We start from the raw sequence: 26,903 nt of genomic DNA, 5'->3' as shown, positions 1-26,903 counted from the left end.
CAGACAAGCTTTTATCTAAATCCCTGTTTAAGGGTTTAAGATGTGTTTATCAAAAGATTCCCTATCTATCCTCCTCCAAATATTTTGGATTTCAAACTCTTATTATTCCTAGCCAGTTAGTCCAAGTATCATACTGACTAGAAATTATGTAAGTTGAAGTTCAACACATCTGAAAAATACGAGGCTGGAGAATGGTCTAGCATTATTGTACACAATATCCTGTGTATCATTGTTTGCCTGTAACTCTGTGATTGGATGTTCTTTTTTTTCTCTTTTTTTGGCTGAAGGTATTCTGTAATGTCATTGCTAATTCTTGATATTGTGTATAATACTATGGAAAGAAAATTCTAAAATGTATTTTGAAATGTTTTATTTCTGTCAGGTCCATGTATAGCATTACATTATGCTGATATCAATAAAATATAGTTATTTATATAATATTTCACTTTCTATAGAATAGTGAATTGTAATTTCTTTTCATAAGTCAATCCATATACATTTGCTTAACAGATGTAAGAAAATCCTAGCAGTTTAATATGCATTTTAAAATACTGTATATTGTAGAAGAACCAGTGGGAACTTTATTACAATGCCTGTAGTTTACATGCAACATTACTAGACTGATTTAGGTTTGTTTTTTAAAAAACAACAACAACAGCTTCTATTAGTTTTTATGAGCACAAATTTAATGTATAATTTTATCAAAATAAATGATTCCTTGGTATTTAAAACAGGAACAAATTGATCACATTTAGACAGGCTCCATTTGAGGCTAAGCATTTTGGGTTCCATTTTTGTAAAAAATAGTCTTCCCTGGAAAACGAATTTTTCCAACTCCAGTTCCAGTCTTAGTTGGAATGTGAAATTCATTAGTTGCCATTATTAAATTATTTATTCATTAACTACTATTGATTGAATGAAGTTGCACACTGACTGTTTTTCTTTAACACATACTCTAAGGCAGGGCTTTTCAACCTTTTCACTCACTGTACCACTTTTAGGATATGGCAACATCCGAGTACCACCAGTCACCTAGCACGGTGTCAAAAATTTAATGACCAAAAAAAAAAAAAAGGAAAAAACTGATGAAGTACAGGTAGTACTCTAAGGAACCAGTTTCTGTTCTTGCTGCCTTTTGCTGAACAAAAGCAAATGTTAGTTCTTATATAAAATTTCCACTGAAATACCTTATTTGGATTCTATAAATCACTGCTTAATGCATAAAGATTTTGTAGTTTGAACAATTTAACACTAAAATGACATGGAACTTGATGATCAATCATTAAATTTTGTAATTGAATAGAAATGGGAAAAAGATTAGGGAGGGTAAAATTTGAAAGTAGAACTTAAAATATATAGATTGCCATTTTACTTTTGAATGATGGGTCATTTGCTACAATGTCAAAAGCAGAAATGACATCATAGTAATATCACAATGTATTAACATTTTAGAATAGGCATTTTTTTCTTCCAAAATTGAGCAATCGGTTACATTAAATGCGCTTATTTTTGTCAAATTTCTCTGTATTGTCAGTAACAAAATTTATATTATACTATTGGGGAGATAAAACAGTTTTTACAAAGGAGAAAAGATATTTTAAATTACTTCATAACTATATCTTGGAAACAAATTAATAAGTATTTTTGTATTGTCGCTTCTTGGATGAGTCAGGGTATCATACAATGATTCAGAATTTTCTTGATGTACTTCTTATACCAGTTTTAAAAAGAAACTGATTTTTTAAAAATAACCTATATATTTACTCAAGGTATTTTTGCACAATTCCTGTATAATTTTGATGAGAGGCTTTGGGTTGTTATTCGACATGGAAAATCTTAGCAAAATGTTTATACGCAGAATCTCCAACAAGTTGCCCCAGTCATTTCTATGGAAGCAATAAGCTCTTGGACTCATCGATTCAAAGTAAATGAAGTATAGTTTTGGTTTTGAAAGATTATTGTCTTTTGATTATGATCATCTGTTGTTCTTATTAATTGTGTCCCCAACATAAGAGTCTAGGCATATTATTTAAGCTACTTGCAAGAATACGCATGCTGTTAAGTTGCTTACATATGTATTCCTGGAACATCTGCCTAGAGTACTGTAGAAAATTAATTACATGCTAGTAGTATAGAAGCAATATATGACGTATGCTGGTACACAATAAAAAAAGGTATGCTCAGTTATTCAGCATTTTCATGGAATATAATTACATATTGCTTGTATTAGTTTATTCAGAATCTTCAGTAAAAGCATGCAGACTAATGTGCAGATTTTTTAACCTTATAGAAATGAGAAATATTCATGTTTGAATCATATATGTAGTTGCCATAATGATAAAGAAAATGTCTCAGGTTCATTGAATGAATGAATGAAAGAATGAGTGAGTGAGTGGAAATAAGTTCCCCTTCACTGAAGCTGAGATCAGCTGTTCTATTAAGGAAACTTTTTTTACATGCAGAGCAAAAGGCAATGTCCAAATATGTAAACTACATTACAGTATCTGAAGTAGCATTTCTGATCTGAGAAAAGAACATGTATGTTTATTCTGAGCTGAATATTTGTTTTAGGCAACCGTGGTTTAAGTTTAATCTGTGACCATTCATCAAAAAAAACACTTGTCTTATTTATTATACACTGTACCTTTGTCTATCAGTCATCTAGGATGATGTACCATAAAAAAGTCAATAAAAATTTTATCTGATCTCAGAAATTTAAAAAATATCCTGCCAATTAATCTGAAATCTGCTATCAAAATATAATGGGATTCACTAAAATAATACACATTTGAGTCCTTTTGTCATAAGGTGATTTTTTTTAATACAATCTCCTCATGACCTTAAATTTATTTGTGTTATTTAAAATGCTTTGATAAATGTGCCAGGTCTAGGGCACATTCTTTAGAAACATATTAGTCTTCTGCAAATTTGATATAAATTGTATTTATATAAATTATATTATTACTCTCTGCACTTTTTGTTAATGGCTGCCTCTTGAAATTCAGGTAAGAACATTGGCTGTTTCTCTGTATTGACGGGATCAAAAACTTACGTTATGTAACATAATAGACCAGTGGTTCTCAACCTGTGGGTCGGGACCCCATTTGGGGTCGAATGACCATTTCACGGGGGTCACCAAACAAGGCTGTCCGCCATTTTTCCCCCTTTTCTTTGGCCACGCCCCTGGCACCCGGTGATGTATAAGTGGTTGGGGGTCACCACAACATGGGGAACTGTATTATGGGGTCGCAGCATTAGAAAGGTTGAGAACCACTGTATTATGGGGTCGCGGCATTAGAAAGGTTGAGAATGCCCTTGCTCAAATCTAGCCTTAAGTCATTTACTTTGAAACTTCAGCTAAATAATTTTTGAAGATTGTGTACTAAGGATAAGGTAACCAGGAATTTACAATTTAATATCAAATCAATATATTTATATCCTCAAATTTGAGAATATGGAATATTTCTTATTTCAAATTTATTTATGACCAAAAATGTCCAATTTTAGTTGAAAGTTTTATCTTTAAAATAGTTTAGATTGTATCCATTAACTCTATCAATGATTTCAAAATTTTTGTAAATATGATAGAAACAGTAGTATTTATATTATTATTTTGTAAGTTTTACAATGGGAAATTATAAATGATTTTTTCCTAATTTTGCTAGGAGATGTAATCTGAATGGCTAAACACAGCTGTTTCCTGTATCCAACTGCCTGTCCAACCTCACCCCCAAGCCTATCTAACTAATAATTATCATTTTTTTCATATAGAAAACAGATGATATGCATTATAATAGTGGTCAGTTTATTACAACAACTTTAGCATGTGGGTTTCCTGCTGTTTTATATGTTGTAGAATATTGATTTGTTTAAAACATTTTTGTGCAAATAGCTTAATGATTATACTAAGTCTGGATAGGTAAATAGAGAATGCAGGTAAATAAAGAAATAAAAAAAGTGAATTAAAACCAGACTGGGAAAAGTTTGGAGACTGGCAGCATGTCATTTAAGGAAGACTATATCTATTGCTCTTATTTACTATAAGCTAAAGTATTAGTGTTAATACCTAAATCAACATCCACATAGTTTTTCAAAAAGGTAGAAGGGAGAAATAATTGCAGTAGATAGGTAGCAAGTGAGACTTCTGTGATTCTATTTAGCATAGTTTTATTTCTGAATAAGGTACAAACACTTGTAAAAAAGTGACATGTTTACTATTGAAACAATAGCAAACATTTAAAAGAATATTCATGACACTGAAATTATGTATTCATGTGTGATTTTGTTAAATATATCTACTGAAAGAAAAGGTCTTAAAACCTTTCTACACAGGCATTAGATATTATTTATAGATAGTTCTGTAATGCTTTAAAGCTTGACAAATGTAATGAGTTAAAAATACCCTTATGCCCTAAGTGTTTTGCAGAAATATAAGCATGCTAGACAATGTTATCTTTATGAGTCTTCTTATAGTAGGCTTGCTATATAGTAGCATATGATAAGACTTATAGATTAATATTAATTTGAATACAGCCATCTAATTTCCTTGTGACATACTGTTGAAAGTTTAGGCATATTTATGAACATTTTTAATGAAATGTTAATAGGACAAAAAGCACTGTATTGCAGTATTTCATTGTATTATCATAGTAACAAAATAGAATGCTATATTGTCAGAAAAGCTGATTTAAATGGAAAACTTCTACACTGCATGAGTATTATCCTTCCCAAAAATGAACAGAGAGTATCCTTTGATAGGAAACCAGAAAGTCACAAGATTAATAGAAAATGGTCTGAGGAAATATTCAATTAAATAGAGAAAGAAAGATGAAAGTTTACTTGGTGATAAAAATATTTATCCATGGACAAAAAGCAAGGCAATGAAATTCTAGCATAAGAGCTTTTCAAGTTAATTAAAAATAATGTAATGCCATTGCAGAGTTTTGACTATTTAAAATAATAGTCAAAAATAATAAATAAATGACTATTTTCTATTATTCCTTTTTTATTTTTATTTTTTTCCTTTCCCCATTGCTCCCACAGGAATAGAATTTAGGGATTGGAAAATAATCTATTAAAATAAGAGTGATTGATATATATATATATATATATATATATATATATATATATATATATATATATATATATGTAGGTCTTTGGTTGTTCGGGTTTTCTCCCGCGTAAATGGAAGTGCCAAGACACTTCCAATTTTACGCGGGAGAAAACCCGAACAACCAAAGACCTATATACAAATACCCGCGAAAACCTCAGAATATATATATATATATATATATATATATATATATATATATATATATATATATATATAATGTGGCATTTATAATATGCATAGAATATCAAAGGTTTACATTCAGAAATAAATTGAACTGGATTCCCAACTTTAATGTTTATTGCATTCATTTATGAATAATAACATGGGAAGTTGTAAGTGGAATAGTGTGTTTTTTGAAGTTTAAATAGGGAATAGACTATTCTGACAATGTGCTTTCCAGATGTTTTATCCTCCAATTCTTATTCTTAGATAGTGTGTCAGGATGAATTCTGATGACAGCATTGTACCCAATATGCTGATGTGCAGCAGGCTGGAAAAAGATGGCCATAGTATTGGATATAGATTTTTAAGGGAGGTGGAATATGTCTAGAGCAGTGTTTCTCAATCTTGACAATTTTAAGGCATGTGGACTCCCAGAATTCCACAGCCAGCAATGCTGGCTGTGGAATTCTGGGAGTTGAAGTCCACAAGCCTTAAAATTGTCAAGGTTGAGAAACACTGGTCTAGAGTATCACCATTTTGGACTCTTGTATAGTTTCAATGCCATGAGATTAATGAAATATAAAAGGTTCAGTTATCCATTTTTTTTAATATTAAAAGAGGAAGTGTTTTTTCTTTTCATTTTTTTTCCTTGATGTCTTGAAGTGTATAAGATTAGAAATAAAATCTTGACAAACTATATTTTCTGTTTATAAACTTTATATATATATTGCCTAGCACAGTAAAAAAAAAATCTCTTAGATTCAATTTTTGTGGCCTCTATTATCTGTTTGTGGTTTCTATTATATAAAACAAATATTTAGACTTCAATACACAACACTTCTTTTTCAGCATATAGAAGAGCACTGTATGTGCACTCATTAATACTAAACACTTGGCTAAGTTTACTTTAAACTCTAAGAGCCCCACTGAATGCACTGTAGCACTGTATGGATTACAATTTAACATTGTTTCCTAAAATTTTAAGAATTGATAGGTTTTTTTCCCTTTATGATACCCTAAAATGGAGTAAATGTTTCAAGCTCTATCCAGGCAAACCATTGTGATTGGTTTAAATAGAACAAATTAGTTTGCAACTTAGCATCAATTTGACAAAATCATGTGAGCATCTTTTTGCTGAATATAATACAATACTATACATACTACATACTACATTCTTCTGTACGAAATGAATTTCTGCAGTTCATTATAAATACCCTGTGATGAAATCTAAGCATAATTTATTTTTCTCATAAGGAAATGGTTTCAAAGCAATATTTTGTAGATTTGAATTGCTAAGATAGCATTTCACCTAGCGATGTTTGCATAATTAAAACTGTAATCTAGAGGGATATCTGAAAGCTATGAAGTTTATTTTCTTCATGTCTTACAGCTGAAATTTTAGAAGACAAACCTGCAGATTCATTGCAAGATTTGTACCGATCTTTGGAATTAGCTAGTTTGTCTCCTCTAGGAGATAAGCAAATTTCTACCAAAATGGAATACAAGAAATCTTTCATTAAAAGATGCTGTGACCCAATAATCAATGAAAAATTGCACCAATTACGAATTCTGAAAAGCACTTTAAAGGTAAGATGAAAAAGACATTTTTCCTATGTAAATGCATGGCCAACAAGTGTTCTTCAATTATCACTGGTAACTTACTTCTGAAGCCACAGAATGTTTTTGTGTTCTTTTGATTGACATTTTCTCTGTTTCTTTAATATATACACCAATTAAAGTTAGAAGACCGAAAATGAAACAAATGTACTGTTAATATAACTTATTTATTTTGTAAGACATAGAACTAGAAAATTCTTAAATATAAAGCAATGATTAAAACCTTCCACCAGAGTCAATTATTTCTCAGTTAGTATGACCATAAGATTAAATTTCTAAGGAAACCTATGTCCTAATTTTCAGAGGTATGTGGGTTTTTTCCTCATTTTTTCTTTTTTGTTTCTTCAAGGCCAGAGAAGAAGAAGTAGCTATGATAGATAAGGTTCTAGATAATCCAGATTTGACATCTAAAGACTTTCAAGACTGGAAACAAATGTACCTTGATCTCTTCCTAGACAGTTCTCAGAACAATGCAGCAGAGGATCCAGTAAACGACTCTGATGATGCAGATGTGCTTCTAGGTTCTTTAGCACACACCCATTCCTATATTGAAACACATGTATAATAATAATTTTAAACATCTTAATACTTTGTTTTCAACCTTCTTTGACACTCCAGACTTTTACTCAAAAGAGTAGCTTTTGTACCACGTTGCAGGATATCTATTTTAATGTTTATGACATGAGTAAAGTACAATTTAATGGTCGTTGTGTGAATAAAAACTTATATCCTTTTTATGCTGCTGATGCTCAGTTTATGTTTATGTTTACAAATGCTGGCTATGATCCAAAGGAGTGTGCATTTATGGAATAGACTGATAAGTATTTTGTTTGATGCTGGTGCTGACACAATCTTCACTGCTGAAAAGTCAGTTTACTTTTTAAATGGAACAGAATCTCTCAAGTTGCTTCTTTGGATCAAGTCTATTGTCTATGAGTATATGTTTTGAAGGATTACATTGATTTCTCAAGAAAAAGTTGGCATAACAGCAGTGTTTAACTACTGAAAGTTACTTTTATTTCCTGTTTTAATAATATGTAGTTGTTGTAATGAGTTACATTTTCAAAGTGCAGCCTTTGTTTTGGCCAGTGTGACAATCAAACTTTTATATTTAGTGGGATATTTTAGATATTTTCATAAATTACAGAAGAAGCATAATGCTGTCATTATGATTGCATTTAAGGGATAGGATCTGGGAATAAGAAAAATGTACTTTCATAAGCTTGAATATTAAAAAATAATTTCATTTTGGGGGGGGTTGATTAACAGACAATCTGTAACATAGATTAATAATGATAAAGGGCTCACTTTGTTTTGATTTTAACACAGATCTTCAGAGCACTACAATTGACATCTATCATTGTCCCTTGGGAGATTTTTAAAGCTATTATACTGAAAAAAATGTTGATTTACCAACCAAAGTATCCCATTCATTAATTTGTCTTTAAAAACCTCAGCGTTATGACTGCTGAAACCATGTTTTAAATTTTGAAAAGACTTCAAAAGCTGAGTATTAACAAGGCCTTTATTTGCTAATTTACTAGACATTCCATGTTTTGGGGAAAGTTATACTTAATTCAGCATAACAATTTCAAAAGACATATTCACAATAAAATCAGTGTTCTAGATATTAAACTAACCTCAGGAATCATTTTAAATATTTTAAATTGTTATTTTTAGAACAATTAAATCTAGATCAATCTATAGCAAATTATCTGGCATATAAGATTGAAGAACGTCTGAACATTCATAGTGAAATATTATCTAGTTGTTCTTGAGCTTTAATTCTTTCCCATTCCTAAGTGTGTAAAGGATAATTTAGGTCAACCCTTAATGTGAACCTAAAATCACTGGAATATAAGTTATTACTAACTAAATTGCTAGTAATTTTACGTGTTTACTCCTGTGCTTCCCAAACAGGGCACCACAGCAAATTCACCATAGCAAAACTCGCTGGGGCATCATGAGATTCTTTATATTTGACTCTAATTACCTACTAAATCAGTGCTTCTCAACGTTTGTGTGACGGCGACCCCCGTCACACAAACGTGCCGCGCATGTGGGGGGCCGCCCCATGCGCGGCGGCGCCCCCATGCGCGGCACGGTGCCGCATGCATGCGTGATGCCGCCCCATGCACGGCGCACACGCGCAGCGGCGCCCCCATGCGCGGCGCCCCCCATGCGCGGCGGCACCCCCCCCGAGGGGGAAAAATGGCGGATCGCCTTGTTTGGCGACCCCCGAGAAATGGTCGATCGACCCCAAATGGGGTCGCGACCCATAGGTTGAGAACCGCTGTACTAAATGGAATTGTTAGATATTCTTGGGCTGGGAGGTGCCATGAAAAAATTATCAAGATACTAAAGGTGCAGAGAACAGAAAAAGAACAAAAAAAATCTGATCACGTTCAATATTTACTATATTTTTTGTATGCCCATTTGTTCATGATGTCATGAATTTGTGTTTTTTTTTAATATTAATTTACAGTTCTCCCTTGAGTTTCCAGCATAGGTGTAGCAAATACCTTTTGAGTGTGAACTAACACATAGTGTTTAATCCCTTTACCCCCCTTTCTTAATCACTTCTCTGCCATGATTATTCCTGCCTTTGCTCTAGAATTGGGACTATAGCACATTCAATTACTTTTAATACAGAAAGCAAAGGAAACATTTTGCCCTGAAATTGTAACTAGAGTTCAAAAGTGAAAGGAGAGAGCACTGTCAATTCCAGTGTGTTTTATATCCTTCTGTTTATGTGGATGCACACACCATCCTTGATTAAGCACTGACCTTCTATCAGAGTAAAGGGGGGGGAGGCAAAAAATTGACAAGAGCTTTCTCTATTATTTTGTGTTTTAAGACAAAGCTGACTGGGACTTTGCATTCATAAGTGCATTTAGAGAGCAATAAGAAATGCAACAGAGGGAGAAGAAGAAGAACAATGAAATTCATCCAACGAATAATAATAAATCTGTAACAGCTGGTTTGATTTTTTTGTTAAGGAAAAATGTCTTTCTGTCAGTCTGTCTATTTATCATGTGAGATGAAAAATGATGCTTACAGAACACAGGGCTGAACAGCAAGTACAGCTGTCCAGTTGGAAAAAAGAAAAAAAGAGTCATGACATTTCTTTACCATATCCTAATTGATTACTTGACGCATCTAATACAATTATATTTCAGTCAAGCCAGTGTTCAGCTTTATGAAAAACCATATGGTTGTGATGCCTGCATTCTACAGGACATGCATATCACAAAATTATTATTTCTATAATATAGCCAAATTCCCAATATAGCAATGTAAAGTATCACAAAAGTCTAAATGTTTTTGAGAAAATCAGTTTGTGTTTGGCTAAGGATGCAAAAGGCAACTTGTATATTTTTGCCTTTATTAGCACTTTGAATTTTATCCTGGCAAAAATGTCCATATGGCTTTTTGATGCTTTTCTGCACATGTGAAGAACTGAAATAGGAGCTTGTAAGGCATAGGTTAGTCTTTCCTTTAAAAAGAAAAAAGATAATGTACTTTTCTTTCTCAATTTGCTGCCAGCTTTTGCCTGTTCAGCTAAGTGAATGTATTTTTAAAAAAATTAAAAGCACTATTACACTCTGGTCTTGGGACCAAATAAAGAGCAGTGTTGTTTGTTTCTTTTCAAGGGCATTTTGGATTGCAAACATTTTGCAAACTTTGCACAATTGTTCAGGAGAGTGGCCTTTTTCAGCTCATTTAAGTGCGTATCTATTCAGTTGAATTCAGAATGAAAACCATGCATTGAGATTGTATAAAATTCTAGATCCAGTAATCTATTTATATCACTTAGAAGAATATGTTTGTATAAATAGTTAATGATTTCATGACTTGTTATAATTTGTGGTATTTTGTATATTTCTCATATAAAAATGCTTGATCTCAAATTAATTCTGTTTACAATGTTTATTCTAAACTCTTGCTGGGCTTTTCTTGTAATGTCTCAATGCCTAATTTTTATGTGTTGCTACATAACTTCTACATAGATGAGGAATCAAGTTAGAAAACAGATATTGCTATTTTTACCATAAATTTTATGTGATACACTGAAGGCTTTTGCCAAGACACATATTATAAATATGTTTGTGATTAATATTTATTAATTATTTTTATTACAATATTTATTACAAATAGAGTGATTTGCAGTTATGAATGACTGAGTATAATAGAGAAAGTAGTGGGCATAATTCTATATCTTCAGTTCTATGTTTCTTTGATGCAGAAAATATATTTGTTTGGGAAGTAACTTGAAAGCTACATATGAATGCTTATTTATACCAATTACTGTATTGGTATTGTAAGTATCTGGGTTCTTGATAAGTCTGTTGAGAAGCTGAAAATGTTCACGGTTTCTCCGTCTATATGTATAATCTGGGAAATTGTGACCAGCCACATCTTCAGACAGCTATAGATGTAGGTTAACATTTCAAATGCACATCATGTAGGAAAATGGGAGATAATGCAGTGCATCAGGCAGTGTATATGTCAGCCTGTTGCTATGCAACAGTTATTCTGCCTACATGATACCTTAGCAAAGACAGTTTTATGACTTTCAGGGGCAAAATTCAACTACGTTTTATATGATTTGTCTAACTTGAAATAAGGCTTTTATACTTTAACAAAAGCTACATTGCTGCACATTTTATTAGGTGAATTAACAGTTTAACATGGATTTCCTTTAATGCACCAAACTTTGAACTGAATATGATTATAAACTTCATTTATTCTCGGATTTCACACTGGCGTACAGAGAAGTGTAAAACATACAATTCTACTCCAGCAGTAACAAAGGAGGTGGCTATTTATGCCCTTTGTAGTCAAAAGTGAATCATATATAATATATACATAGGCAGCTTTTATTAATGTGTAGGTAACAAATATTTTCCCAACAGCATGATCCAATAGGACACAGAACATAGCTATACGAGAGTTATACCTTCAGACACTACTGTCTATACATTTACATATATTGCCTTGCTTAACAAACAACATTTTTACAATTATTTGTAGTTGTGGCTTTTTTCTGCTCCATAAATTTTACCAAATGGAAACAATGGAGGGCACAACTGAATATTTGGGAGTGAAAATGTTTTCACATGATGTTTATAATTACATTTTCCAAAGTAATTCCACATAGCATTTCAATAATCGTTGAAAAATGGCTTTTTCCTGAGATGATCAGCCTATTTATGTATGTAAATAATGAACTATATAGGCATGAGAACATGTTGTTATGTGGCCATTTGATAAGACTAGATTGTAGAAAGAACAGTTGGCAAATCAGAAAAAGAATAATTGTACCTTTAAATAGAATAAGAAGACAATTAAGAATTCCTGATATCACAACAGCTCTTACAATCATATTTAATTATTTGTTTATTTCCTGGTTAAATAAAGATGATATTCCTATGAATTAACTAGCATTATTAAACAAACGTGGACCACACAAAAATGCAAAATTAGAAGTATGTAACTTGTTTTTCATAAAACATTATTGTCCCTATTTCAGGTCAGTCCTATTATAGCATAGTGAAAACCTCAACATTGCATTTCTTAGATTCATCCACTCCCTATTAGCAACAAAAATACAATTTCATACATGCTAATTTGCTATTTTAATTAGTAACATACCTATGTTTAACTATATAGATTGTAATATATATATATATGATTGTTTAATCCCTAATAATCCATGTTGTATCCTTCCATTATCCTTGTTTTCCAGTTCAATCACTAGGAAATCTCAACATTTGGTCGCTTTTGCTGCTGAATGTCTTTACCTTCTACTAATTCAGACAATTCTAGCACTCCGCACTGCAATCCATACCAAGGTAAAGGAGATTTGCAGATTTCTTCCCAACAGTCATTATCAATATCATAACCTACAACATCCTGAGTTGGAATCTCCTGAGAGTCTTGCCATTTCTTCCCTCCAATAAGAATGGCTGTTTCCTCCACTAGTGCTAAACCATAACTATATCGATCATATACCAATGGCCTTAAACGGGTCCATTGATTCTGGTCAGGGTCATATTTTTCAATCTCAGAGAATGGTTCATAAAAACCTAAAAATGTAAAAACTGAATCTCGGATTGTGGTCATCTGGTGCCCAAAACGAGCAATGCTCATTGGAGCTTGTTTTCTCCATTCCCCTTCAAAATTATTCAAAGCATACATATCTTTACTTGGGTTACTTTGACCCATGTATTTGCCACCTGATATATAAATAGTGTTCTTACAAACCGTACCAGCATGGCCATGTACTTTGCATGGCAAATCATGAAGCTTTGTCCACCTGTCTTTGCTAATGTCATAGCCTTCAACAGATGAATGCAATTTTTTATCTTCACTTTGTCCACCAATTGCAATGATTGCATTTTCTAAGATACAGCAAGAAAATTGACACCTTTTTTCCTGCATCCCAGTAATTTGTATCCATTTATTAAATCTTGGGTCATAGCGATGGACTTTATTTGTAACTTTCAAGATAGGACTTTTAGGATCACTTTGCATATCTTCGATTTCTCCACCAAGCACATATAGAAAGTTTCCAATAGTACATACACAATGATTTTGTATTCTATCTGGTAACTGTGTTAAATTTTGCCACTTGTGATTGTAAACATCAAAAGCCATCACTTCTGTGACAAGTCCTTCATGTGCAATCATACCTCCAAGCAGGATAATCCATATTTTCTGGTTTCTCAAAGTGCTGTATTTATCCTGCAAGATAGGCTGTTTATAAATAAGTGAATGATAGTTTATTGCTTTTCTAATTAAACATTTTACAGGAGTTGTTAGGAGCACTTCTGACTGAGTGTAGATATTTCTCAGATCTTTCACGGGAATGAGACTGTATCTTACATGTTCCAAAAGATTAGTAGTGTGGATGAGCCTCAATTTATCATATGCTAACCACTTTAATAATAGATCTAACAAATTAAATTCTCTCACCATAAGTATATCAGGAGATTCTATTACTGCTTTCAAAGACTGGAAATTCAGTTCCAGCAGACCTGCAAAATCCTGGTCTAGTAGTTTCCAGAGATTAATAATAAGATATTTTTCTGCTGCAGATACAGCATCTGGAAGATAAAATTTTGTCGCAATATTGGCTGAAAAACAGCAATTCTCCAGATTGAGATTGTTAGCCAAGTATTGGCTGCATAAACAGATTGCCTCAGGTACTTGTAAGTAAGTAGCAGCTTCTAAGGTATCTTCCAAGGTGGTAAAAGACAAAGGCAGCCAGGATGTATAAATGAAATCCAGAACATGTTGCAATCCAGTGGCTGAGACAACTTGCAGATGAACAACAGCAGCCATTGATTCTTTGGTATAATTCTTGAACATGGCTTTGAAGTAATCACTGGAACAAGCTAACAAAGACTTGTGTGCAGGAAACTCATTTTCTTGTACTTTTAACAGAATGTCACAGAGCAAGCCTTCCTTTCGGAGAGTTTGGTATTGAGACAATACAGCACTACAGTGTCTTTTGCAATAAGACAAGAAATAAGTCATTGTGCAGCACAAAATGCTCCCAAAGCTCTTTTTGCCACTGATGAGAGAAGGGGGGAAATGTGCAAAGTTCAGGTTTGAAAAAAAATCCTCTTCCCCCGATGACAGACAGCTCACATGCTACTTTTACATTCCTCTCCAATTCAGCATCTGTTATTATTTCATGCATTCATTCATAAAGCTGATTCTAGCCTCATCTTTCAATATGTATTTCTCTCACCTCTATTTCCTGTTAAAAGAGAGTTGGTCCACAAAATGTGAGAGTTCTTATTAGGCCAGTCTCAGATGACCAATTTGAGAGTTAGATGGCGTTAAGTGACGCTTCTCATCAGCTCAGATATTTCTCCAGTCTTTTCTTTCTCTTATAGATGATTAAATAGAACTTCTGGGCTTGCCGATGCATCAGGAAGCATCTGAAAGTAGGAAGGGTTATGTTTTGCTGTGGCTTTTGCCTGAGCTCTGTATTTCCCTCTTAGACAACTTTAGCTCTTACTCCCATGGGGCAACAAGCCAAGTATGGTGATCTTGCTTGAAGGAAGTCTCCACTGAAAATCAAATCAGCACCTACCGATATGAGCAGGAAAACACTGTGAACATGTAAACCTTTAACCTGGACTAGAAAGATAACAAAATACTAGGATTACTCAGAGGTTTAATTTGTCATACATTTTAGAGCCCTTTGGCTTATATGTCACTATAACTCACAGTGACCAGAATAGATTGCAAACACTGCCTGTTATCATAACTGTCCAAGTGCTGAACTGAGCATTCAGGTGGGAGGGAGAGAGTGAGCAAATGAGGGAGGATAAAGCAGTTATTTTGCAAGGAGTGCAGTTCAAAGCATCTGACAGTGAGTGACTTGGATGGAAATCACAAGAGCAACATAGTTCTTTGGAGGAGTGACAGAATTATACCTAAAACTGTATTCTCCCAACGAATCTGTTTATTGTGGGATCTTGGAATAAAGTAGTTGAGTTAATGGATTGAATTTGAACTTCTTCTCTCACAGTAGGAATATAGTAGCCAGATGACATAAGTAACTAGAGATTAGTGGCTTTTCTAAATATCTGGGGCTTAGAAAATCCAATCCCTCAAAAAAAGAAAATAAACAGCACTGCACATCCACATTGAGATGATTAGCTTGAGTCTGAGAATCCTTGAATCAACTGACTTGATTTGCTTTCACAATTTTTTTATTGCAAGTAAAAAATGTTAGCCTAGAAATAAGAAAGCTCACACAGTTCTGAGGCATAATTATTTGCAGGCACAAGGATCTGGAAAGGATCTGTCTTACTGGTAAGTCTCACCTTTTGATAATGCAGTGGGAAATTTTTCATGATGATTGATTATGTGTCAGCTATTTAGATTATGAAGCAACACAGCTGATTGTACAAGCCATTCAAGTTTCCTAAGAGAGTCTGATTTCCAATCATAAGCATGAGTAATATTTTTAACAGCTTCATCATATATCAATATAGCCAACTTTCCTCTTTTTTGCATTCTTCAATTTTAAACTTTGCTGCATCGATAGTGGTCATATGCTAAACATCTCTAATTTTTGTCTCAGAACAAAATTAGTTTTTAAACTGCATGAATTTTAATTGTAGAAAGTGAATTGTATTTTTCTAGTAACTGTCTTATTTTAGAAATATTTTCCTGTAAATGCAAAATTAACACAAGAGGGGAAATTAATATAAACTACCTTTCTCTCTTTTATACTGGTATAAATAAATGACTTTTCTTTAACATGAAAAAGCCAGATATTTCAATCATATGATACCTTTTCGTTCAGTCTAATTTTGAAATGATATAGCCCTGAGAAAAACTGCACCATACTTTGATTACATGTTTCTATTTATATTATGTCTACAGTGTTTGTCCCACTCTTTTCATTTAATCATTTAATGTATCTTAAAACGTTAAAAATAGTACAAAACTTAAAATGTTAATGACCCCCACCAAGTAGGCAGAGCAGGAAATTCCATCTTCTAAAATGTACCTGGTGAAAACAGTGCCTTTTTTTAAAACAGATCTGATAATTATTTTGTGGCTAGAGCATCTTATTTATGTAAATGGCAATCCAAACACAGGAATCTGAACTTCCTTATTATCCCCCCCCCCAGCTGCTTTTTAAATGAATTAAGAGCAAAAAGTGAGTTATTGAATGAAAATACATTAAATGATGTATGTGAAAAGTGAACTTGGCCAGAAAGTTTGGGTTTCAGTTAGGACAAGGAAGATGACTCTATATTGTTTCATGCTGCTCATGGTTTTACCCCCACCATTTCTAGGAAAAGGACCATAGTAGCCAGTGGCAAATTCTGGAGAACCAATCCCATTTAAAAAGGATAAAGAGAGTGTCAAACTATTCTCCAAAGCACCAGAGGGCAGGACAAGAAACAATGGTTGGAAATGACCAAAGAGAGAAGCAACCTGGAATTAAGGAGAAATGTCCTAACAGTGAGGACAGTTAACCAGTGGAACAGCTTGCTTTCAGAAATCGCTCCATCACTGAAGGTTTTTAAGAAGAGACTAGACAGTCACTTATCTCAAATGGTATAGGTCCTCCTGCTTGAGCAGGGGGCTGGACTAGAAGACCTCCAGGGTCCTATTCTATTCTATTCTAATGTTCAGCTAGGTGGACAAGCGTTCAGGCTTGCTATAGAGCAACTGTCTGCAGTGCCTCTTCATGTGTTTGGTTGAATGATTAGATAATCTTATAGATATTTCTCAAAAATATTATTATTGCTTGCTTGTGAAAATCCAACAAATTCAAAATGACATCATTAATTTCTGCCCTCTAGAAAACTCAGACACTAATTTTAGTAGTCATTCTTGATCAAAGGTACCACAAAGATAGATTTTCTTACAAAACAAGTGAGCAACTTATTGTCAGATGCTTCAATTCTATCTTCATTGGCCTGAACTGGGAAAAAATGTTACCCCACAGCCTATTGTTATAAGAATGTCTGTGTCACAGCCTAGATGGGCTTTGGAAATGGGCTCTGTTAGTAAGATAATTTTCATGATTTGATATATATATATTTCCTCCTGAGTTCTTTCCAATCTCTTTTTCCAATAATCCAATAATGGCCAGAAAGTCATTCATTATGTAACTTCTAAGCTCGGGATAATACTTCATACTTTATAATACTGTATAATACTTTATACTTTATAATACTGTAGCTGATGTCACCAAAGCTTATGTCTTATTAAGTACACATTTTAAACGCCACATGATTTCTTTGTTTTTATTTATCAGCATATATAAAACCAGAATGTGTAAGCAGTGGAAAACTACAACATTTTAAAATGTCCAGTTTTCACTCTGGCAAGATTGAAAAACCTGACCTACAAATACTGCCATTGCTGAAGACAGCATTTGATGCCCTGAATTATAATTGATTGCAAGGCTGATTCAATGCCTTTTTATATGTGGATTAGGTAAGAGAACTGCACACATGGCTCTTACTGCATCCTGTGGACAAAGAAATTAGGAAGTGATATATATTAAATGCTTCAGCAGAGATGTGAGGCTAAAGAACTGAAAGATCAACATAATTATTTAGTTTCTCAATCACATGAAGTTTTGTTTTATTTATTTATTTTACTGGCAATGATGCACTCTTGGTTGTTTTATATTTGTTGTAAGATAGTAAGCGATATTCAAGGAACAGCCAGGATTCTGATAAGAAGTTATCAAGTTCATGTTCAAGCTATGCTCCATCCTTTGGAACTGTCATTAAAACAAAACATGGTAAGATATTTTTTTTAAAGAGTGTTATTTCACTTTGGAAGTCCTGAAAAGTTCAAGTGATACCAATAAAAAAGAATATTTCAAGTTCAAGTGGGAAATCCTTCATTAAACCACACACATGTCTTGGTGTCTTATACTCTTATACTCTGCCCGCATCTCTATTCCCAACACAGCATAAATGAATTGAGGCTCTTGAGTTAGAAAAAAGTTAAGGATTCCCATGAGTTATTTTCCATTGTTCAATATCATCCGAGGCTGAAACTTTAAGCATACCATTAGAATCAATCACATTCATGTCCCCAGTCCCTGTGATCAGAAGCACCTCAGAGAATGCATTCACTTTGTATTGCTACAATCCATGTCACTCTGAAACTGAGCTTAATTGACTGACCTCCCAGAAGACATTCATTCATGCAGAGCTACTGAAGCATTTCACACACTCATTAAATATGAAGTCTATGGCTGATAGGTTTACACCAGGTGAGTGCCAACCATGATTTCTCCTGGCTGACTTCAGATAATCCATAGTGTCTAGAGGTAATGACATGCCAAACCACCAAAGATCCAAATGAATGGCTTTGAGAAATTATTGGCACTGCATGAAAAAAAAAAACAACTTATGAGCAATTTAGTCTAATAGCAGGTGATAACTAGTGAAGCAATGAATTCCTAAGAGAAAATGCTACAAAAGTGGAAATAGAATCAATAAATTGCCTCTTAGTCAACTTATTCTGTCAGTTTCATGTTAAATAAATCTATTTAAGAGAATCTCTTATCATTTTACAATACAGTGCATTGCAATCCAATATACATCCTTATCTTCACCTCTTTATAATTTGTAAATATAAAAAGTTATTCCCCAGAATGATTGCTGTCACAATAGATCCATATCAAAAACTGGGATGACAAAAACTGGGATCCTTTCTCATCATTGCCAATTGCACAGTGTTATCACTGGAGATTGGCAGCTGTGCACTATCCCTGAGCCAATGCCATTGTGTCAACCTTAGAAAAACTATTTAACATAGTAAATGCAGCTTGAGAAAGAACACCTTATTGCTGCCTTGTGCTTAAAAGAGAAGAGGTGGGGGTCTTGTTCACTCTGGCCTTCTGTCTTAGCATTATATTGACATGTTTAGGAAAAGTGCCCTAAATGCAGGATAACTTTGGGTTGTTGGAGTTTGGAAGACATGTCCTCTACTTGAGTATATATGACCATGCATATTTATTTGGTATAGTTTTAATTGTTTTGATATTTTTATGATGCATGCTGCCTTGAGTCCCCTGTTGAGATGGCCACCTATAGAAATCAAATTAATCAAATCAAATTGTACTTTAGAATATTAAAAGAATTAGCTAATGGCCTAGTCAATTTCTTATGAATTATTTCTGAAAAATCCTTGAAAACAGGTCAAGTACTTTAAAAAGTAGAAAGCAAATAATGTCCGTCTCTTCAAAAGGGGAGAGAAGAAAGAGCCAGTAAAATGCAAAATCAGTCCAGCATAGATACTGGGACAATTTACAGCAGATCATGAATAGATTGATATATAAGCATTGAGGGAAGAATGTAGCAAGTATCAAAAATCAGCATGGCTTTGCCAAAAACAAATTTTGACAATCTTACCTTATTTTTTGACTGGGTAATTTTCCTAACAGATTCCGAGAGCAAACTATTTGACAAAGAACCCCAAGTTACTCTTAAGTATCGACTAGGTGGTCAGTCAATTAAGTGTATACCTAGATGGCTCAGAACATACTCAAAGTCGTTCCTCATCATGCTAGATAAAGGTTTGTAGGAGGTGCTCACAAAGGTTAGTTCTGTGTCCCATGCTCTTCACTGTTTTTGTTAATGTCTTGCTTGAAGGCTGGAGAGAATGCTTATGGAAGACATCATATTGGGTAAAAGAGCTAATACATGAAAAGATTAAAATAAAATTAAACATGTCTGGCAAGCTTAGAAAAATGGGTTGAAAGTAACATTGTTCAGTTTAACAGTCAAATGGGACTCTTTCATTCAGACAAGAGTGTCTGTAGAGTGGGTATAAGAGGCAAAATGGTGGCCCTACCATGCAACTGAAGTTGTACCATTTCTATGTATATTGCTTCCTCTAATAAGCATTGCTTGTTACAAGTCACATTAAATTTATTCACTGAAAGCCTTCATATCCCACCTCCCACTGCAAGATTGGTTTAAAGCACTCCAAAGTTTAGCTGACACTTCAAAAAGCCTTTGTTTGATATGGGCTCAATACTGGGTATTTTTGGAGAACAAAGTTGATAATGTATCTCTGGAAAATAAGTGGGCAATGTGTGCTTCTCCAGATATTATTAGTCTCCAGTTTCAATTATCTCCAGCTATTTGGAAGTTCCAAAGGTTGCTTGCTTGTCATGTCCTCTAGAGTAGATTTCTTATTAGAGGATGAAGATGAAGCCAACATATATTGCAGGGTCTTCCTGCCTTATATTGAGAAATAGATGATGTGGGGGATGGGGATCAGCAAGGTCATTATCAGATTGGTTCCCTGGGAGGTTAAAGATTCAAATCATATAGAGAAATAATGCCCCATTGCAGTGGTTCTCAACCTGTGGGTCAGGACCTCATTTGGGGTCAAATGACCATTTCACGGGGTCGCCAAACAATGCAGTCCGCCATTTTTCCCCCTTTTTCTTAGCTGTGCTACTCCCTTTTATTCTGTTGGCTTTTGAAAGCCAATAGAATAGACTCTCTTGAATAGAATCTAATTCTATTGGCTTTCAAAAGCCAATAGGAATTGTCCAGGCTGTCTCTGCCCTGCTGAGCCCGCCAAAAGTCCCATTCTGCAAACGGTGCTGCACCAGTTGAGTAGTCCTCGACTTACGACCGGTTGAGTAGTCCTCGACTTACGACCGGTTGGGGGTCGCGGCATTAAAAAGGTTGAGAACCACTGCCCCATTGGCTTCCGGTTTTGATGTCACGGCAAGACGGACACAAGAAAACGGGGCTCTGTTTTTCGCGTTTGATTTTGCCCAGCTGGGGGACCCTGGAAAGGGTCAAAAGTCACTCTGTAGAGATGACAAGCAAGGAGGGGACCCTTATTGATTGTGGGGTGGCAGAAGCCCTCTCGTTTGATCTGAGGAAGCCCTCCAAACTGGCAGGGGAAAGACTGGCTACATCTGCATAGCCAGTCCTAATCTGCTGACAATGGAAGACAATAAGCACCAACAAGCAACATTACAGCAATGTGGATGAGACTGGGTGAGACCTGATCCTCTCTCTATGATTTTAAGACCTCTTCCTGAAAAACTGCCCAAAGCAGTCCCCTTAATGAGAGAGGGAAGGGGAATTTCTGTCCCATTCCCTCAGTAAAAGAAAAGCGGCAATTTAATTTCTTGGGGAAAATGGAGAAAACTACAAGACTAAGTTGGAATCTGCAATATAAGTTTTGGGTTTAAAAAACAACAACTGGAAAACAGCACCAATGACATCTAGGGTGGATTTATGGCACTACAACTTATTATGCCTAAAAGAAACCTGGCTCAAAGCCCAGATTTAGATAAGACTCTGACTGGCCTTGGAAGCTTTTATTTTTGAAGATTTCAGTTGAGAAAGAAAAGACTTGGGGGCTGCTTATCTGTGTGGCAAAGATGATAAGCTATTCTAAAATTGGCCTGCCTGAACAATGAATACAAATACTGACTTTCAGAACTTTATTGTGGAACTATTTTCTTGTAGAAGAAATATACACCATTGCCTGATATGATGGAACATTTTGGATTATAAATCTTGACTGATAAACAACTTTTAATGGTTCTTTCTTCTCCCTGGACAGAAATGATATATTTCTCATTGGACAGAACACATTGAATTTTACTTACATTTGCTTAGGGGAGGCTTAAGAAAGGATTGATAAGTTGGTTGGATAATTTGGAGCTCCAATAATAATTAACTGAAACTTCCTAAGTTTTCAAACAGATTTCTATAAAGGTCATTTACAAAAAATAAAATGGATGTTCCATATTTAGCTGTAAATGGTAAAAAAAACATTCTTAACAACTGTCTCCAGAAGCCTAAGTTTGACATACCACCAAGAAAATACTGATGAATCACAGAAAGAAATTCTCTCCATGTTGAAAGTAATACAAGAAACAATTGCCTTAGCTCATGATGAGATTAAAAATAACACAAAGGAAATAAAAGAACAATTTTCTAATTTAAATCTACAAACTCAGAAAATAACCACAGAGAAGGAACTAGCAACCCAGAAAATAGAAGGAAAACTAGAGAAATCTGACCCAAATATGGAGGATCCAAAGGAAAAAACTAATGGCCAGACTCAGACAAATGAAGAATTAGAAGATATAATGATAATATTAGAAATGGAAAAGACATTTTATCAACCAAGATTTCAGAACATACTGGAGGATAAGGAAGGAGAGCTGATGGAATGGAAGATAGAGCCATTAACAAAACTGTGGGGAACTGGAGAAGGAGGGAGACTGTTTAACAAATATCAGTGGGCTAGCTCTTCCAAAAATATTTTAACTACATTGTTTCTTTTGCTCCAAATAATATGCACAAAAATAGAAGAAGAATTATTTGATGATCCAAATGCACTGACTTGGAAATTTAGCTGGCAAAGGAAGAAAGCTAGTGTAAGACTGAAGAAAACAGAAGTTTTGACCTATCAGAGGGGATATTGTATTATCAATTAGATGTTTGAATATGGTTAAGAATAGATTGCTAGAAATTGAAATATTATTATAACTAGAGAGATAAAATTGATAATCAAAATATCATATTTTGGCATGAAAAGGGAAATAAGGAAATGCTAAGAAGTTTGAATAAGGGAAGCTTTTGGTTACCCAAATATAACTTGTTTTGAAACTATAAATGATTGGGATATTTTAAATACAGATGGGAAATTAAAACTGAAAAAAAGGAAAACTAGGGTACTGATTGAATAAATGGATATTGAGTACAAATACAATTGAGATATGTTTTGGTTAGAAAAGATATTTTAAATTGATATCATTGATATTATTAGAAAACTGTAATAAATGCTGATATTCAACTGTATATCTATTAATAATAATAAGAATTGTATTTGCTTAATGTGGAAAAATGTTTATTACCGGAAGAAGAGAGGAGGTATCGGATGATGTAATTATTGGATTTAGTTGGAAGAAGCTTATATGTACCATGGAATTATTAATGGACCCAGTCAACACGTTGTCTATTAAGCACTTGTTTGTAAAAGTAGAAAATTAATAAAATATTTTTTAAAAAAGAAAGAAAGAATGCCCTATCAAACCCTTGAGAAATTAGATTTTGCAAGTCATAATTTGTCTTGAAGCAATTCATAACTGGCAAGTGGAGCATAATTAGAGTCCCACTTGTGCTAACCTTATAAGACCTCCTTTCTGAACTATCAGTATAAGAAAAGTGTTCTGTTAAAAGCTCTTGACATTGTGGTACTCTTGACTCTACCATGTCACTTATCCTCACTTTCGATTCTTGGGCTGATTTTGGATTCTGTTACGAAACTTGATTCTGCCTCTTTTCCGATCCAGTCTGATTATTGACCTTGATGCCTAGACTGCTCTTGGACTTTGCTTTTCAAATCACATTTTTCCTGTTGATCAACAGTCTACTTGAAATTCTGTGAATGAAACTTAAACTGTTTAATCATTTTGTTGTGTTGACTTTTGCCCTTGATTATTGGATCAACTGTTAAGCACATCTTAAATATGACATCATCTCTGCTTTATAATATGTGTTCTTTTCAAACTTGTATCATGCAAACACATTCAGTCTCTTAGCTGTACAAGGTGGTGAATATTTTCCCTCTGTTAATGCTGCTGCTCTATGTTGGAACACTTTACACTTTCAGAGAAGAATGGGTATCTATGATACTAGTATAATTTAGACAGTGAGTCATTGAGTTATCATTTGGACATGGGGAAAGCTTGCTGCAGCTTCCAAGTCACATGTGTGTCTATGGCTGTGTGACATTTGAAAGAACTAAGTGAACTCTGGATAAACTATTTACTAGGTTAAACCAAGCTGTGGGTGGGGGAAGAGAGAAGGGATACATGCTTTGATTTTCTTAAGCAACTTTGAGCATTAACAACCAAGATGAACAAATGAATGGATATGTAATAGAAGGGTGACCAATTTAAAGACAGTAGTCAGGACTGCACAACTGATCACATTTAGAAAAGTAAATTTTTGCTTTAGGAGTCTACTCCTCTATCCCTGAAATGCTAGAAAAAAAATCAGATTATGTACCGATTAAATTATGTCAGGTTAACCTGGAAATTTTCTTCCACATACAACCCAAGGAGCAGATATTGAGCAACTGGAGTAGAAAAAATTAGTATAAAACCCTCAGGAAATCATCTATTTTTCTCAAGTATTTTCTATTCTGTGGAAGTTAAACCTCAATAAAATGTGATGGCAGAGTGAATCTTATTTTGTTTCAAGAGAGAAGGAAACATCACTTTCCATTCTCCAGTTGACTGTCATAGCCCCCCATCCCAATGCCCAGGAAAGCTAATGCCGCTGCTTCAGCTTTGTTGTGATGCTTTAAAAAGAGGGTATTTCTCATGTGTTGGAAACTCAAGGAGTTTCTTATTTTCTTCAGCCAAAATAGGAATTCATTCAATGGAGTAGGATAAAAGAAACCCACAAAAATCTCTGTAGTGGTTTCTTGATAATGAATCAAAAGATTTTTTTTTTGCTGATGTGTCTTTTCTGATAAAATCTTGAATACCGAGTTGCTTACATATAATATGAAATTCAGAGGTATTCTGCTCATTTGTGCTGTATATTCATTATACAGTGAAGATGAAAAATAGAAGAGATTCTCTAGCTTGAATTACTAGAAACATGACTCAGTAGAATATTCATATGATATCTCTAAATACAATATTCTATTTATTTAAGCAAGGATGGGCAACTGACATAAGAAGGCCTCTGTGTGGTTGCCATGGATGGAGTCCTTGGTGTTCTCTGAGGTTGGTTGTTTTCTTGCAGTCATTTCATTACCCAAACTAGGTGACATCATCAGTGCTAGTGAATGAACACTGATGATGTTACCTAATTTGGGTAATGAAATGTCTGCAAGAAAATCTTCAAGCTCAGAGAGCACCAGGGTCCCCTTATTTCAACTCTGAGCTACAAATGTTCTCCTTTAGTGGTATAGATCCTTCTCATCCTGTTCCAGGCAATCTCTCAATCAGCTGATTAGCACTTAATATTTTCAAGTTTTCAAATTAAATTCTTTGCTCTGGAGATGATAAATCTTGGAGATGTTTTTTTTCCTTAACTTCTTTTCTTTTCATCAACCAAAGCTAAGGACATAACATAGATACCATTTCATTTCCTGATGAGCTAGAATATGACCATTCTATTTGATTCCTAATAGTTTTATATTCCAAGCAATGCCTATAATATTTGCTATAATACTCTTTCAATTATGCTTATAATTGAAAATAAATATTTATGTTCTGGATTTTTTAAAAGGAACATTAGGTTAACTATAAAATTTAACATTTATCTTTATTTATATAATCAAATTCAGCATCTAGAGTAGTTCACATATATACTTTAATTAATGTCTTCTTCCTCTCCCTCTTCTCATAATTTTCATATAAATATATACAATATTTGTTACTTTTTTCTTTACAATCCATAGCTGCAAAATAAAACCAAGCAACAATACAGATGAATTTTATAAATGCCATTCCCCAATGACTTTGTTGGCATAATTCAATTCCTGGTGCCAAAGGTATTTTATAGCCATGGATATACTGTATCGTGTCCATGGACTTCAGCTGAGGTTATTTCCTAGCTTTCTTCAGCAACAAAACAGGGTCTCCAAGGGGGAGCTACAAATTAGCACGATGGAAAAAGTAGTGTCATGATACTAATTCTCTTATTTACACAAATGTTGACATCATACTCACCTTTGAAGGAACCAGAGATTTCTTCATCTATCATACTGCTGATTTGGGGGATGATGTTGATATACTACCTTGATCAGAGCCTAGTGCTGTCCATGCCTTATAGTAACCAAAAACCAACAAATCTAGTAAATAATTAATCTGCATTGATTTTACTAGATGTATCATGAGGATTAAATTGACACGAAACAGGACCATGCCTATTTCATAATTAAAATGCTTTTTGAAGGGAGGGGGAAGTTACACATTAAATGAGTAAGGCAGTTCAACATCCCTTTCCTATATTCTTTGTGTCTTGAAATATTTTCTCCCAATCCAGCTCATTTCTCATCAGAGGTGTTTAGTACAAGCCATGATATATTTAAAAAACACAAATTATGTGCAAATTACATTATTTGATTCATTAGCATAATGATATTGTGTTGCATTTGTGATTACTTGCCCCAGCCTCATCCTGGACGTCTAAGCTACTGATATCAGAGCCCTGTAAAAAGATCAGTGAGAACTATGACATCTATGTGCACCTAGATTGGGCCAATGATAAAGTACCTATTTATCCCATTTAAAGCAGGTAATTTCCTGTCAAATCTTATGCACTTCAAAGTCTTATCATTTCTTCAAAGAAAAGAGATCCTTCTTTTGCCTTGGCTGAAGCCAATATTCTTTTTATGTATCTCTTTTGCCTTTGAATACACTTAGAGACCAAACTTTGCATTGTATCCAGAACTGGAGAAGATAAAATATTGGGTCTATTCCTGTCTTGCATAAACT

The 26,903-nt window shown here is 34.0% G+C and overlaps 2 protein-coding genes across 4 annotated transcripts in view; one reads left to right on the top strand and one right to left on the bottom strand.

Moving 5' to 3' along the window:
• Nucleotides 1–8,531, top strand: part of CNKSR2 (connector enhancer of kinase suppressor of Ras 2) — a 200,986-nt gene extending 192,455 nt beyond the window's left edge. For 2 of the 3 annotated variants that reach the window (XM_039354441.1, XM_039354440.1), the window contains 2 exons: nucleotides 6,666–6,862; nucleotides 7,242–7,457. In XM_039354441.1, the coding sequence (XP_039210375.1) occupies nucleotides 6,666–6,862; nucleotides 7,242–7,457 (413 nt within the window). Of the gene's footprint in view, nucleotides 1–6,665; nucleotides 6,863–7,241 lie in introns of all 3 variants that reach the window. The other variant, XM_039354439.1, reaches the window with a different exon arrangement.
• A 3,093-nt stretch (nucleotides 8,532–11,624) lies between these two features.
• Nucleotides 11,625–16,515, bottom strand: KLHL34 (kelch like family member 34). The gene has a single exon (XM_039354445.1). The coding sequence runs from the start codon at nucleotides 14,432–14,434 to the stop codon at nucleotides 12,650–12,652; it is 1,785 nt and encodes a 594-aa protein (XP_039210379.1). The 5' UTR covers nucleotides 14,435–16,515; the 3' UTR covers nucleotides 11,625–12,649.
• Between the last annotated feature and the right edge of the window lie 10,388 nt (nucleotides 16,516–26,903).

Source organism: Crotalus tigris, unplaced genomic scaffold, assembly GCF_016545835.1.
Source record: "Crotalus tigris isolate CLP2741 ecotype Arizona unplaced genomic scaffold, ASM1654583v1 scf7180000018553.2237530, whole genome shotgun sequence".
In the NCBI taxonomy this organism is placed as follows: Eukaryota; Metazoa; Chordata; class Lepidosauria; order Squamata; family Viperidae; genus Crotalus; species Crotalus tigris.
This window is presented reverse-complemented; position numbering and strand designations above follow the sequence as displayed.

Coding starts and splice junctions, on each gene's coding strand:
- KLHL34 (XM_039354445.1), bottom strand. CDS start 14,434: ATGACTTATTTCTTGTCTTATTGCAAAAGACACTGTAGTGCTGTATTG.